This window comes from Bufo gargarizans, chromosome 8 (assembly GCF_014858855.1).
Source record: "Bufo gargarizans isolate SCDJY-AF-19 chromosome 8, ASM1485885v1, whole genome shotgun sequence".
Taxonomy (NCBI): domain Eukaryota; kingdom Metazoa; phylum Chordata; class Amphibia; order Anura; family Bufonidae; genus Bufo; species Bufo gargarizans.
Genome location: NC_058087.1, coordinates 86,250,794 through 86,265,858, shown reverse-complemented (window position 1 = coordinate 86,265,858; position 15,065 = coordinate 86,250,794). Strand labels below are relative to the sequence as shown.

At 45.2% G+C, this 15,065-nt stretch overlaps 1 protein-coding gene across 3 annotated transcripts in view; it reads left to right on the top strand.

Annotated features, from left to right (window-relative positions):
• The window catches only part of CPO (carboxypeptidase O), a 224,946-nt gene that overhangs the window by 57,923 nt on the left and 151,958 nt on the right, over positions 1-15,065 (top strand). For all 3 annotated transcript variants that reach the window (XM_044304955.1, XM_044304954.1, XM_044304953.1), the window contains one exon: positions 13,155-13,256. In XM_044304955.1, the coding sequence (XP_044160890.1) occupies positions 13,155-13,256 (102 nt within the window). The remainder of the gene's footprint in view (positions 1-13,154; positions 13,257-15,065) is intronic.

The following is a 15,065-nucleotide window of genomic DNA, read 5'->3' as shown; positions in this document are numbered from 1 at the left end:
GGATCCGGCGTGTACTTCACTTGCCGGAATTACACGCCGGATCCGGAAAAACGCAAGTGTACTGAAAGCATTTGAAGACGGATCCGTCTTCAAAATGCTTTCAGTGTTACTATGGCAGCCAGGACGCTATTAAAGTCCTGGTTGCCATAGTAGGAGCGGGGAGCAGGGGAGCGGTATACTTACAGTCCATGCGGCTCCCGGGGCGCTCCAGAATGACATCAGAGCGCCCCAGGCGCATGGATGACGTGCCATGCGATCACGTCATCCATGCGCCTGGGGCGCCCTGACGTCACTCTGGAGCGCCCCGGGAGCCGCACGGATGGTAAGTATGCTGCTCCCCCGCTCTCCGCTACACTTTACCATGGCTGCCAGGACTTTAGCGTCCCGGCAGCCATGGTAACCACTCTAAAAAAGCTAAACGTCGTATCCGGCAATGCGCCGAAACGATGTTTAGCTTAAGGCCGGATCCGGATCAATGCCTTTCAATGGGCATTCATTCCGGATCCGGCCTTGCGGCAAGTCTTCAGTTTTTTGGGCCGGAGCAAAAAGCGCAGCATGCTGCGGTATTTTCTCCGGCCAAAAAACGTTCCGTTCCAGAACTGAAGACATCCTGATGCATCCTGAACGGATTTCACTCCATTCAGAATGCATTAGGATAATCCTGATCAGGATTCTTCCGGCATAGAGCCCCGACGACGGAACTCTATGCCGGAAGACTATAACGAAGGTGTGAAAGAGCCCTTAGTCACAACAATAGACAATCACAGTCTGCTTAAACTAATAACACACAAAGAATTAAATGTTACCATGTTTTTATTGAACACACCATGTAAACATTCACAGTGCAGGTGGAAAAAGTATGGGAACCCCTAGACTAATGACATCTCCAAGAGCTAATTGGAGTGAGGTGTCAGCCAACTGGAGTCCAATCAATGAGATGAGATTGGAGGTGTTGGTTACAGCTGTCCTGCCCTATAAAAACACACACCAGTTCTGGGTTTGCTTTTCACAAGAAGCATTGCCTGATGTGAATGATGCCTCGCATAAAAGAGCTCTCAAAAGACCTACGATTAAGAATTGTTGACTTGCATAACGCTGGAAAGGGTTATAAAAGTATCTCCAAAAGCCTTGCTGTTCATCAGCCAACGGTAAGACAAATTGTCTATAAATGGAGAAAGTTCAGCACTGCCTCTACTCTCCCTAGGAGTGACAGTCCTGTAAAGATGACTGCAAGAGCACAGATAAGACTGCTAAATGAGGTGAAGAAGAATCCTAGAGTGTCAGCTAAAGACTTACAAAAGTCTCTGGCATATGCTAACATCCCTGTTAGTGAATCTACAATATGTAAAACACTAAACAACAATGGATTTTTATAAGAGGATACCAGAGAGGAAGCCACTGCTGTCCAAAAAAAACATTGCTGCACATTTACAGTTTGCACAAGAGCATCTAGATGTTCCACAGCAGTACTGGCAAAATATTCTGTGGACAGATGAAACCAAAGTTGAGTTGTTTGGAAGAAACACACAACACTATGTGTGGAGAAAAAGAGGCACAGCACTCCAACATCGAAACCTCATCCCAACTGTAAAGTATGGTGGTGGGGGCATCATGGTTTGGGGCAGCTTTGCTCCGTCAGGGCCTGGACAGATTGCTATTATCGAAGGAAAAATGAATTCCCAAGTTTATCAAGACATTTTGCAGGAGAACTTAAGGCCATCTGTCCACCAGCTGAAGCTCAACAGAAGATGAGTGTTGCAACAGGACAACAGGACAACGACCCAAAACATAGAAGTAAATCAACAACAGAATGGCTTAAACAGGAGAAAATACACCTTCTGGAGTGGCCCAGTCAGAGTCCTGACCTCAACCCGATTGAGATGCTGCGGCATGACCTCAAGAAAACGATTCACACCAGACATCCCAAGAATATTGCGCAACGGAAACAGTTCTGTAAAGAGGAATGGTCAAGTATTACTCCTGACCGTTGTGCACGTCTGATCTGCAACTACAGGAAACTTTTGGTTGAAGTTATTGCTGCCAAAGGAGTTTCAACCAGTTATTAAATCCAAGGGTTCACATACTTTTTCCACCCGCACTTTGAATGTTTACATGGTGTGTTCAATAAAAACATGGTAACATTTAATTATTTGTGTGTTATTAGTTTAAGCAGACTGTGATTGTCTATTGTTGTGACTTAGATGAAGATCAGATCACATTTTATGACCAATTTGTGCAGAAATGCATATCATTTCAAAGGGTTCACATACTTTTACTTGCAACTGTATATACCCCTAAATACAGACCCCCTAAATAATTACAGACCCTGGATGAGACACTTTAAAGGGTTCCTTCAGAAATGTATTAAAATGGTCTCCAGTCTAGAATGTGACGGCAACACATTCCCTCCACTTCTACAGCTGCTTATGGGGCAGTGGTGGGCGCTTGCTATACTGCGCCCTGGTGCTGAAGTCACTGCACAGTGATGAGGTGTGCTGTCAGGTTTCTCAGCTTGACAGCTTATCTCATGTGCGATCACTCCAGCACAACCTATTGTAGAGGACTAGAGTGATCGTTCATGAGATATGCTGCCAAGCTGAACAGTCTGACAGCACACCTCATCACTCTGCAATGACTTCAGCCCTAAAACAAGAGAACAGTATAGCCGTGCCCTGCCCCAACACCACCCTAAGCAACTGTATAAGTTAAGGCTGTCCTAGTCACATTCCAGGACAAGTTGTCAGTGGCCATTTTGATGCATTCCCAGAAGGCCCTTTAATCAAATACAGAACTCTGAATACATTTAAACCCCTGGATATAAATATAAATAGAACAAATCTAAAAATTTAGAGATCCCAAGGCAGTGCTTCAAAATACAGACAAAAACCCTGAATAAATACATACCCTAGACCAGGCCCTCTAAACAAATACAAATCACAAACCAAGTGACCAAGGAGGTTCTTCAACAGTAACAAGTCTGGCAGAGGAGAGGGGAGAGCATTTCTGATATCTTTTTCTCTCTCCCCTCTATTTTGCTGTGCTGTGTGTCACCCTACCCCTGTGATGTTAAAGATGACCATGTATAGTAGTGAATGGTGAGGCAGGATAATGGTAACTCCCTGTTCCACCATAGTTTTCAACTGAACATCATGTCACTGTCAGAGAGCCCAGGAAGATAATTTTTTATATCTTTAAAGAGGTTGGGCATATAAAACTATATAAAACTACATAGACATAATTATGTTTCCCTAAAACAATTCACTTACAAAAAATGCCTAGAATGTGGAATGCTATTGACTGCACAGTGCCTGCACTCAAATTAGCAGGTGATTAACAGAAATTAAAGCCATGTGATCGTCAGACAGAGCGTCATGCCACATATGTGTACTATGGATTTTTGTCGTCACGTGATTAGGGGTCAGAAAGGGGAGTTGGAGCCCAAACTGGAAATACTTTATTATTGGTACGTGAATTGGTTTATGGAAACATAGTTATATCTATGTAGTTTTATATGACTGCACAACCCCTTGGTCAGAACATTACAAGAAACAAGACTTCAGTCCCACAAGATTGATAAATATTTTTGGCCAGTACCACCACATCAAAAGTTCTGGCTTCACTGGCTTATATGAACATTTACAGAATGCCAGGATTTCAAACTTCAGGAAAGGATGGGACTCTAATTTTGTGGACCCCCTTTTGCATGAATTTAAATTCTCCAAAAATATTTAGAATCAGTAGGAAAATGCATTTATCCTATATATTGTATCTAACAAAAGTGATTACACCCCTCACATTTTAGCGAATATTTTATTGTATCTTTTCATGGGACAACACTGAAGATATGACACTTTGATACATTGTAAAGTCATCAGTGTACAGATTGTATAACAGTGTAAATTTGGTGTGCCCTCAAAATAACTCAACACACAGCCATTAATATCTAAACTGCTGGCAACAAAAGTGAATACACCCCTAAGTAAAAATGGCCAAATTGTGCCCAAAGTGTCAATATTTTGTGTGGCCACCATTATTTTCCAGCACTGCCTTAACTTTGTTGGGCATGGAGTTCACTAGAGCGTCTCAGTTTGCCACTGGAATTCTCTTCCACTCCTCCATGACGACATCACAGAGCTGGTAGATATTAGAGACCTTGCGATCCTCCAGCTTCCATTTGAGGATGCCCCTAAGATGCTCAATAGGGTTTAGGTCTGGAGACATGCTTGGCCAGTCCAGCACCTTTACCCTCAGTTTCTTTAGCAATGCAGTGGTCGTCTTGGAGGTGTGTTTGGGGTCATTATTATGTTGGAATACTGCCCTGTAGCCCATTTTCTGAAGTGGGTGGACCATGCCCTGCTTCAGTATGTCACAGTATATGCTGGAATTCATGGTTACCTTAATGAACTGACTGTAGCTTCCCACAGCTGGCAGCACTCATGCAGCCCCAAACCATGACACTTTCACCACCATGCTTGACTATAGGCAAAACACACTTGTCTTTGTACAACTCATCTGGTTGCCACCACACACGCTTGAAACTATCTGAGTAGTTTTGATTAAGCATGCCCGGCCAAACACCAGTTCGGCTCGAGCACATCGCGATGTTCTGCCGAATATCACGTGTGCTCGAGCCCTATGCTAGAGCGCTACGCAGCCAATAAACGTGCAGGCAAGTACTGCCACTGACTGTAATGCCGTAGACATGTTGGTTACTGGCATTACAGTGATTGGCTGGGCAAAACGTGTCATCGGGTGCTATAAAGCACCCGATGACATGTGGTTCAGCCAGTCAGGGAGAGCTGTGCTGTAGAAGGGGCAGATAGTGTAGGGAATTTAATTTTATATTTTTGTTAGGCAAGATTGGTGTTAGAGACCCAAAAGTCCATTTAAAGACTATTGTTTGGTCTGGCAGCAATATATATTTTTAACGCAACCTGTGCTAAATTGATTGCTATTAGAGATCCAAAAGTCCTTTTAAGGACTATTCTTGTATCTGGCAGCAATATATATTTTTAGTGCAACCTGCGCTAAATAGCTTGCAATTGTTTTGCCTCTGCAGACAGAGACATTTTCTGCGCTACATCTCCTGTGTGACGTGTACGCAGCCTAAAAATATCTGTGATATCCAGTGCACATTTTCTGTAGACGGTGTCCGCTGCAGACAGTGACATTACCTGCGCTACATCTCCTGTATAATGTTTGCGCATCCTAAAAATATCTGTGACATCCAGTGTACTTTTTCTGTAGATGGAGTCCGCTGCGGACAGTTACATTACCTGCGCTACATCTCCTGTATAACGTTTGCGCATCCCAAATAGCTGTGACATTCCCTGTAATTTTTTTAGCCGCTGGTTACAACAGCGACATTACCTGTGCTACATTTCCTGCATAACGTTTGCGCATCCAAAATAGCTGTGACATTCCCTGTAATTTTTTATAAGCCGCTGGTGACAGCAGCAACATTACCTGCACTACATTTCCTGTATAACGTTTGCGCATCTTAAATATCAGTGACATTCATTTTAATTTATTTACGCATACACTTATAAAACCTGAGCTAGTATACATGTGACATACTTGCAAGCATATATACCATTTAATATGCAGAAGGTGAGCAGTAAGGGACAGGGAAGTGGCCGTGCTGCTGATGGTACACGCAGAGGCCGTGGCCCTGGGCACAATAAGCACACTCATCCACGATACCTAGCTTAATGTCCCAGTTTGCAGGGCAGCGCAGGACACCACTCTCAAAGTCAGATCAGTGTGACAAGGTGGTCGGTTGGATTGCAGCAGATAATGCTTCCAGTCAGTTAAGCACCACCCTGTCTTCCACATAGTCCAGTCTCAGTAGCCAAGAGTCTGGTCAACAAAATCCTCACCCACCAAACAAGTCTTGCCAAACAAGTGATTCCACACTTGGATATTCCGAGGAGCTCTTTTCATTGCCATTCCTTGATTTGGGCCTCTCGCCAAGCCCGCCTGAAGAGGGACATGAGAAGATCGTGTACAATGACGCCCAAACTCTTGAGGTGGATGATGAGGATGAGGTGGATCATGAGGATGAGACACAGTTGTCAATAAGTGAGGTTGTTGTTAGGTCAACAAGTCAGGAGGAAGATCAGAGGTAGTGGAAGAGAATGTTGTGGATGATGAAATCACTGACCCAACCTAGGAAGGTAGCAAGCCGAGCGAGAACAGCAGTACCGAGGGGGAGGGATCTGCAGCACCGCAACAGGCTGGAGGAGGGAGTGGGGTGGCAAAAGATAGAAGGTGGGCCACACAAAACAGGCCCGCAACTGTTCCCCGGAGCACCCCCCTGTGCCAATCTCCCTTGCTTTTTTGAGGAAAGTGCGGATAATGAAAGAATTGTCATTTGCAACCTGTGCTGTACCAAAATGAGCAGGGGTGTAAACACTAGCAACCTCACCACCACCAGCATGATCCCCCACATGGCATCAAAGCACCATAATAAGTGGACTGAACACCTGGGTCCACAATCAGTGTCTGCAGGTCACACCACTGCCTCATCTTCCCCTGTGTTACATGCTGGCCAATCCCCTGTCCAAGACGCAGGCCTGGATGCCTCTCACCCTGCACCTGTACCTTCGCAAGCACATCCACTTCTGTGTCCCAGCGCAGCGTACAGATGTCCAGCCCTTAGAACGAAAGCGCAAATACCCAGCAACCCACCCACAGACCATAGCACTAAATGTGCACCTTTCCAAATTGCTGGCCCTGGAAATGTTGCCATTTAGGCTTGTGGACACTAAGGCTTTCCACAGCCTGATGGCAGCGGCGGTCCCTCGTTACTCAGTCCCCAGCCGCCACTATTTTTCCCGGTGTGCCTTCCCCACCTTACACCAGCATGTGTCCCGTAACATCACCCGTGCCCTGACCAACGCAGTTATTGGGAAGGTTCACTTAACGACTGACACATGAACAAGTGCTTGTGGCCAGGGACGCTACATTTCCCTGACGGCACACTGGGTGAAAGTTGTGGAGGCTGGGAGCGAGTCGTACCCTGGGATTGCACAGGTGCTACCAACGCCAAGAATTGCAGGCCCTACTTCAATCAGGATTTCGCCACCACCTACAATAGTGGCTGCAAACTCCTCCCCCCCCTTCTCCTCCTCCACCTCCTTCTCCACTTCCACTTCTAAATTCTCATCATTTAGCCATCAGTCAGTAGCTGGAAGCAGTGTAGCACTGCAGTGGGGAAGCGTCAACAGGCCGCGCTTAAGCTGATCTGCTTAGGTGACAAGCAGCACACCGCCACAGAGCTTTGGCAGGGTATAAGAGACCAGACTAAGCTGTGGATGATAATGGCCTTAACCTGGTGGCGGCTTTGGAGCTTGGCAAGATCACACAGATATCATGCCTAGCCCACGTTTTCAACTTAGCTCAGGCAAATTCTCAAAACCTACCCCAATTTGCCTGAGCTACTGGTGAAGGTGCGCCACATGTGTACCCATTTCCGAAAGTCATCTACAGCTGCTGCCGGCCTGGCAATGCTGCAGCAGCGCTTGCAATTACCAGCTCACCGACTGTTGTGCGACGTGAGCATGTGTTGGAACTCCACGTTCCACATGTTGGCCAGGCTTTGTGAGCAGCAGAGGGCAGTAGTGGAATACCAGCTGCAACATGGTTGTCGCCTTTCCAGTCAGCATCCGCTCTTCAGAAGCAACGAGTGGTCATGTATGTCTTACTTCTGTGAGGTTTTACACAACTTTGAAGTATCAACACAGATGGTGAGTGGCGATGCCGCTATTATCAGATTAACCATCCCACTGAAATGCTCGCTGCTCACAATGAAGGAGGACTCTTGCATGTGGAAGAGGTGGAAATGGGGGAAGAAAGTACACAAGGTGATAGCCAGACCACCCTCTGTTTGTCTTCTCATTGCAAATTGGATGATGAGGCGGAGGAGGAGGAGCAGGAGACGGTTGCCTCCGCTACAGAGGGTAGTACCCACAGAAGGTTTATTCCATCTGTTCAGCGTGGATGGGCTGAAGAGGAGGAAGAGGATCAGGAGATTAAAAGTCTCCTGATGAAGACAGCGAAGTCTTGTCTGTTAGGACTCTGGCACACATGGTTGACTTTATGTTATGCTGCCTTTCCCGTGACCCTCGCGTTATATGCATTTTAGCCAACACCAATTACTGGTTGTTCACCCTTCTCAACCCCCGCTACAAAGAGAACTCCTCATCTCTCATTCCTGTGGTGGAGAGGACTAGCAAAATGGTGCAATACGAGAAGGTCCTTGTTGAAAAATTGATCCCAAAATTTCCAGCTTACAACGTTTGCAGCAGAGTATGTAGTTCCTTGGGCAGCCGAGAAGGGAAGATGAGGGGAACACACAGCAGTTCCAACGGAGGCAAGGCAACACTCTGCAAGGCCTGGGACAGTTTCATGACACCCCGCCAGCAACCTTACCCTGATGCGTGGCCTAGTGTCACAAGGAGAGAAAAGTTTTGGAAGATGGTAAGGGAGTATGTTGCAGACCGTGTCAGCATCCTCAATGATCCCTTTGTGCCTTATAACTATTGGGTGTCCAAGCTGGACACGTGGCACAAACTGGCGTTCTATGCCCTGGAGGTGCTGGTCTTCCCTCCCGCCAGCGTTTTGTCAGAGAGAGCATTTAGTGCTGCTGGGTGCATAATAACTGATAAGCGCATCCGACTGTCAACTGAAAATGCTGACAGGTTGACTCTTATCAAAATGAATAAGGCCTGGATTGCCCCTGACTTCTCTACTCCACCAGAGAAAAGCGTCTGAACATAAAGGCACTTTAAATGTGGTTTTTATGGTGTATTGAATACATTGTATTCCCATGCACCCCTTCCACCACAAAAACAGGTACAGTCCCTGACAAAAGTCTTGTCGCTTGTGTACAAATTGACCTGAAGTGCCGCTAAAATATATTTCTAATCAAGATTTTGTTACAAGAAATGGGTCATTTTAATCCCAACAGCTTTTGTAATAATGTTTCAGTGCAAAACAAAACTGACAAAAAGTATTCTAATATTCACAGCTCGGTAAAGCCCATTGAGTCAATTTTTGCCAAGACATAAGTGTTGTCGCCTTGTCATATGAGCTTCACCTGTGACTAATAATGGATCAATTAGGTCTCAGGTGTGTATAAAAAGAACCCCAGTACACTAGACCTTCACATCAACTGCGACTAGACCTGCCACTAAGATTCACCCGGAGACTAAAGTGTTGATTATCAAGAGGCTGAAGACCAGATCCACTGCTGATGTGGCAGACACCTTCAATGTGTCTCAGCGTCAAGTTTAGAGGATAAAAAAAAGATTTGAAAAGACTGGAGACGTTTTGGACAAGGCCAGGTCAGGCTGACCCTGCAAGACAACTGCTCGAGAGGACCGTTTGTTGGCTCGAAAATCCAAGGCCAGCCCATTTTCCACTGCAGCAGAGCTCCATGAGACCTGGTCACCTGAAGTCCCTGTGTCAACCAGAACAGTTTGCCGGATTCTGTCTCGAAATGGCCTCCATGGTCGGATCAGTGCCCATAAGCCAGCACTAAACAAAAGACAATTGAAAAACCGTGTGGCATTTGCCAAGGGCCACAGCCTGCTAAAAGGATGGATGCTGGAAAAGTGGCAGAGGGTGGATTTTTCAGATAAATCTTCTGTTGAATTACACCTCAGTCGCTGCAAATATTGCAGGAGACCTACTGGAACCCGCATGGAGCCAAGATTTACCCAGAAAACAGTGAAGTTTGGTGGAGGCAAAATCATGGTCTGGGGTTACATCCAGTATGGGGGTGTGCGAGGGATCTGCAGGGTGGAAGGCAACATCAATAGTCAAAAATACCAAGAAATCTTAGCTACCTCTTATATTCCCAACCTTAAAAAAGGCCAAATTCTGCAGCAGGATCGTGCTCCATCGCATACTTCCATCTCCACATCAAAGTTCCTTAAGGCGAAGAAGATCAAGATGCTCCAGGATTGGCCAGCCCAGTCACCAGACATGAACATCATTGAGCATATGTGGTGTAGGATGAAAGAGGAAGCATGGAAGACGAAACCAAAGAATATTGATGAACTCTGAGAGGCATGCAAGACTGTTTTCTTTGCTATTCCTAATGACTTCATCATTAAATTGTATGAATCCTTGCCAAACAGCATGGATGCTGTTCTTCAAACTCATGGAAGTCATACAAGATATAAAATTTGGCTCTCACAGCACCACTACTTAATTTGCTGACATATTTTGGGATTTGCAGTAAAGTTGTTCAATTTCTGTATAGGCTACAAAACTTTAGTCTTGCCAAAATTTTACCTTTCTGTCTTGATTAAATGATAAATCTTTTTTCAGTGAAACTAATTTATTTCAGTGCATTAAACATCATTTGGGAGGGCTTTAGCTTTCCATATGAGCTATTTCTAACACCAATTGATTAATTAAAAGTCAGGTTAATAGCAGGAGTTTCTACAAAATAGAGAAGCGACAAGACTTTTGTCAGGGACTGTATATGGTTCAATCTTACTTTTCTCATCCTCCTCCTCCATCATATCAACATGCTTATTTGGCTGCCCTCACTCCTAATGTTTTAGAGGGTCAGCTCAGCAGCAGGTCCTCAACCATAATTTTTTCGATGGTCAGCTCAACAGCAGGCCCTCAACCATAATGTTTTTCATGGTCAGATCAGCAGCAGGCCCTCAACTATAATGTTTTCCATGGTCAGAACAGCAGCAGACCCATCAACCATAATTTTTTCGATGGTCACCTCAGCAGCAGGCCCTCAACCATATTTTTTTGATGGTCAGCTCAGCAGCAGGCCCTAGCCCCTAATATTTTAGAGGGTCAGCTCAGCAGCAGGCGCTCAACCATAAATCTTTCGATGGTCACCTCAGCAGCAGGCCCTCAACCATATTTTGTTAATAGTCAACTCAGCAGCAGGCCCTCAACCATAATTTTTTCGATGTTCAGCTCAGCAGCAGGACCTCAACCATAATTTTTTCGATGGTCAGATCAGCAGCAGACACTCGCCCCTAATGTTTTAGAGAGTGGGCTCAGCAGCAGACCCTCAACCATAATTTTTTCGATGGTCAGCTCAGCAGCAAGCCCGCAACCATCATTTTTTCCATGGTCAGATCAGCAGCAGGCTCTCGCCCCCTAATGTTTTAGAGAGTCAGCGCACCAGCAGACCCTAAACCACAATTTTTTCAATGGTCAGCTCAGCAGCAGGCCCTCGCCTTTTAGAGGGTCACCAGCAGGCCCTTGCTCCTAATGTTTTTGAGGGTCACCAGCAGGCCAGCAATCATAATTTTTCAAGGGTGTGTATGATGCCCTGTATTGGAGTGCCGGTTCCTTGTAATTTTTGGCAGCCCTTTCACTTAGTGCAAGACTTTATAAGTGTATAGTGTAAGAGTCCCACTACCTGAACAATTGTACCACAATGTGAATGAGGCCCTCCTTTATGTGATATGCAGGTTGTATCGGAGTGCCTCTTCCTTGCAATTTTTGGCAGAACTTGCACTTTATATACAAGTAAATAAACAGGAAAGAATGTTTCCTAAAATTTTTTCCTCTAAAATTGATTTTATCTTCGATTTTGTGCATATTATTGTTAGTCTGTAAAATTGGCCTACTACTCGGACAACATCGTTCCCAGCAGCGACCTGGGAGTCCAAAATGCATCCAGACATCCTCCCCATGCTGTTCCCGAACCATTTCAGTAGTGTTTCCATCAATTTCTGACCTATTCAGAGCAGGGGGTGCCTGGTTTAATACTCGGGTTCCCCCACTGACTCCCATTGTGCTCCGGTGCTCGGTAGAGCACCCGAGCATCCCAAGGTGTTCTACTCGAGCACCCAAGCACTTTGGTGCTCGATCAACACTACATCTGAGCCAATTAAGTTTATCTTGGTCTCATCAGACCACAGGACATGGTTCCAATAATCCATGCCCTTAGTCTACTTGTATGGTTTGCAGGCTTTCTTGTGCATCATCTTTAGAAGAGGCTTCTTTCTGAGGTGACAATCATGCAGACCAATTTGATGCAGAGTGCGGTGTATTGTCTGAGCACTAACAGGCTGATCCACCACCTCTTTAACCTCTGCAGCAATGCTAGCAGCACTCATACATCTATTTTGAAAAGACAACCTCTGGATATGACGCTGAGCATGTGCACTAAGCTTCTTTGGTCGACCATGGCGAGACCTGTTCTGAGTGGAACCTGTCTTGTTAAACCGCTGTATGGTCTTGGTCACCGGGCTGCAGCTCAGTTTTAGTTTGTTGGCAAACTTCTTATAGCCAAGTCATCTTTATGTAGAGCTACAATTCTTTTTTTCCGATCTTCAGACAGTTCCTTGCCATGAGATGCCATGCTAAACTTCCAGTGACCAGTATGAGAGAGTGTGAGAGCGATAACACTAAATTAGATACACCTGCTCCCCATTCACACCTGAGACCTTGTAACACTAAGGCTACTTTCACACTCGCGTTTTGGCTTTCCATTTGTGTGATCCGTTCAGGGGTCTCAGAAGCGGTCCAAAACGGATCAGTTTTGACCCAATTCATTCTGAATGGAAAAAGATCCGCTCAGAATGCATCAGTTTGCCTCCTTTCTGTCTCCATTCCGCTCTGAAGGCGGACACCAAAATGCTGCTTGCACGGCAAACACGTTCTGGCACACAATGTAAGTCTATGGGGACGGATCAGTTTTCTATGACACAATATGACACAATAGAAAAGAGATCTGTCCTCCATTGACTTTCAATGGTGTTCAAGACAGATCCGTCTTGGCTATGTTACAGATAATACAAACGGATCAGTTTTGAGCTGATGCAGACGGTTGTATTATCTGAACAGATCCGTCTGTGCAGATCCATGATGGATCCGCACCAAACGCAAGTGTGAGAGTAGCCTAACGAGTCACATGACACCGGGGAGGGAAAATGGGTAATTGGGCACAATTTGGTTATTTTGAGGACACACCAAATTTACATGGTTATACAAGCTGTGCACTGACTACTTTACATTGTATCTCAGTGTCAGATCTTCAGTGTTGTCCCATGAAAAGATATAATAAAGAATTTTCAAAAATGTGAGGGGTGTACTCACTTTTATGAGATACTGTAAGTGCAATTTACTTGCTAACTTGCAGAAATGTTTTCTTTTTACTTCAGATTTACAACTGGATCAGTCTAATGACAAAGAAGCACAGTGACATGGTAACAGAGCACAACCTGGGCTTAACCTACGAGTCCAGGCCTATGAAATATTTGAAGGTCAGTCATAAGTATAAAATCTAACTTGAGGACATTGGTTGTTTTTACTGCTCATTTGGATAGAACTACCGAATGGATGTATACAGATGTTTTTATTACAGGCTCTACCTATTTTCTGTGATGATGCCCAATGGTGAACTCCATGTATGTTTACATCTCATCTCATTACTCTGCTTTTAGTGGTACGAAAACACATCCCACATGTAATGGCAGATTGCATCTATTAATATACTGTCATTAAACAGATGGGGCTGTGTCCTCAGGGCCGGTGCAAGGATTTTTGTCAACACAAGCGAATCTACTTTTTGCCCCCCCCCATCATTTCACATTTCTGTCCCTCATGATTCATGTCCATTCCCCCCCCCCCCCCCATCATTTCACATTTCTGCCCCTCATGATTCATGTCCATTTCTTGCACCACCCCCATCATTTCACATTTCTGCCCCTCATGATTCATATCCATTTCTCCCCCCCCCCCCATCATTTCACATTTCCGCCCTTCATGATTCATGTCCATTTCTTATCCCCCCCCCCCCCCCCCACCAATATTTCACATTTCTGCCCCTCATGATTCATATCCATGCTTGGCAAACAGGCTCAGCGAGATAAATGTAAGTTAATTGTTTGCCGCCCCCCTTCTCTGCGCCCTCAAGCAGCCGCTTGGGCTGCCTTATGATAGAGCCGATCCTGTGTGTCCTCCTATAGTGACAGGACTTAGCTCCCCATACGAGATGTGGCGTTTGCTTAGGAGAACACTGATGTCATAGCAATGTCTCCTTGTGTCACAAGGGTGCAGAATGGACGCCTGGTAGATAGAGTATGTGTTTCCTGCTTTCTGACATATGCAGATCACTGATGGTAGAAGTTCCGTGTTTTATGATGTTAATCAAGGCGTAGTCACATCAGAAATAGCCAGGCCATGACATACGATTGCATCTGTTCAGACCATACTGATGGTGGTTAGCATCTGCGAGAACCCAAGAGAGTTTGCTCAAGCAAAAATAAGGCCACAATTATCAGACAGCAAACAGAAGAGCTTCTGGGGCCATCTCTTTAAAGATTTTGTCCAACTTTGCAAAAAATAAATACATTTCTACTTGCATATAAAATTAAGTATCTTTGAAGTAGCAATGAAAAATGTCCTACCATTATATTTCTACAACTCCTATTCAGACTATGCATAACAGATAAACTTTGTACAGTTTGGTCCTGCAGTCATGCTCCCTCCTGTCTGCCATCTACAGTGCCTCTGGCTATCTTGCCAATGGACATTAGCAACAATTAGGGGACAAATGGAGGAAGTTTGAGACTGCGAGACTGCAAGACTGCAGGATTTCACTACACAGAATGTATTAGCTGCCTGTAACTCACCTAGCCCGGCTCCTATTACAAGTCCTTGCCAATGAGCACAGCTCCAGCTCACAACTGCAACTGGTTCGTAGACAACTGGGTGCTTCCTCCTCCAATCCTGTCCAGAGCTGCAGCTATGCTGAATCCTGTCACTGCTTTCTTCCTCCTGGTGGTCTATTTAAAGGGAAATTGGCCTACCTTTCCTAAAGATTAGGGCGTTAACTTTTGGTTGACTCCTATTCTTGTGTATTGTGACTCTGAGCTCGTATGCCTTCTATAGCCGTTAGCTAAGGGAGTTGGCATCAAAGGCCTCCTATAGAGCTAGTGTTGTGGACACTACCACATTAGTATAGTGCCCACTGCCCCAATTTATAGACGCTATCTTATCAATATAGTGTCCCACTGACCCTTGACCCTTTTGTCTGGTCCCAGGGAGGTGCCGCTGTGCACCTAAGTATT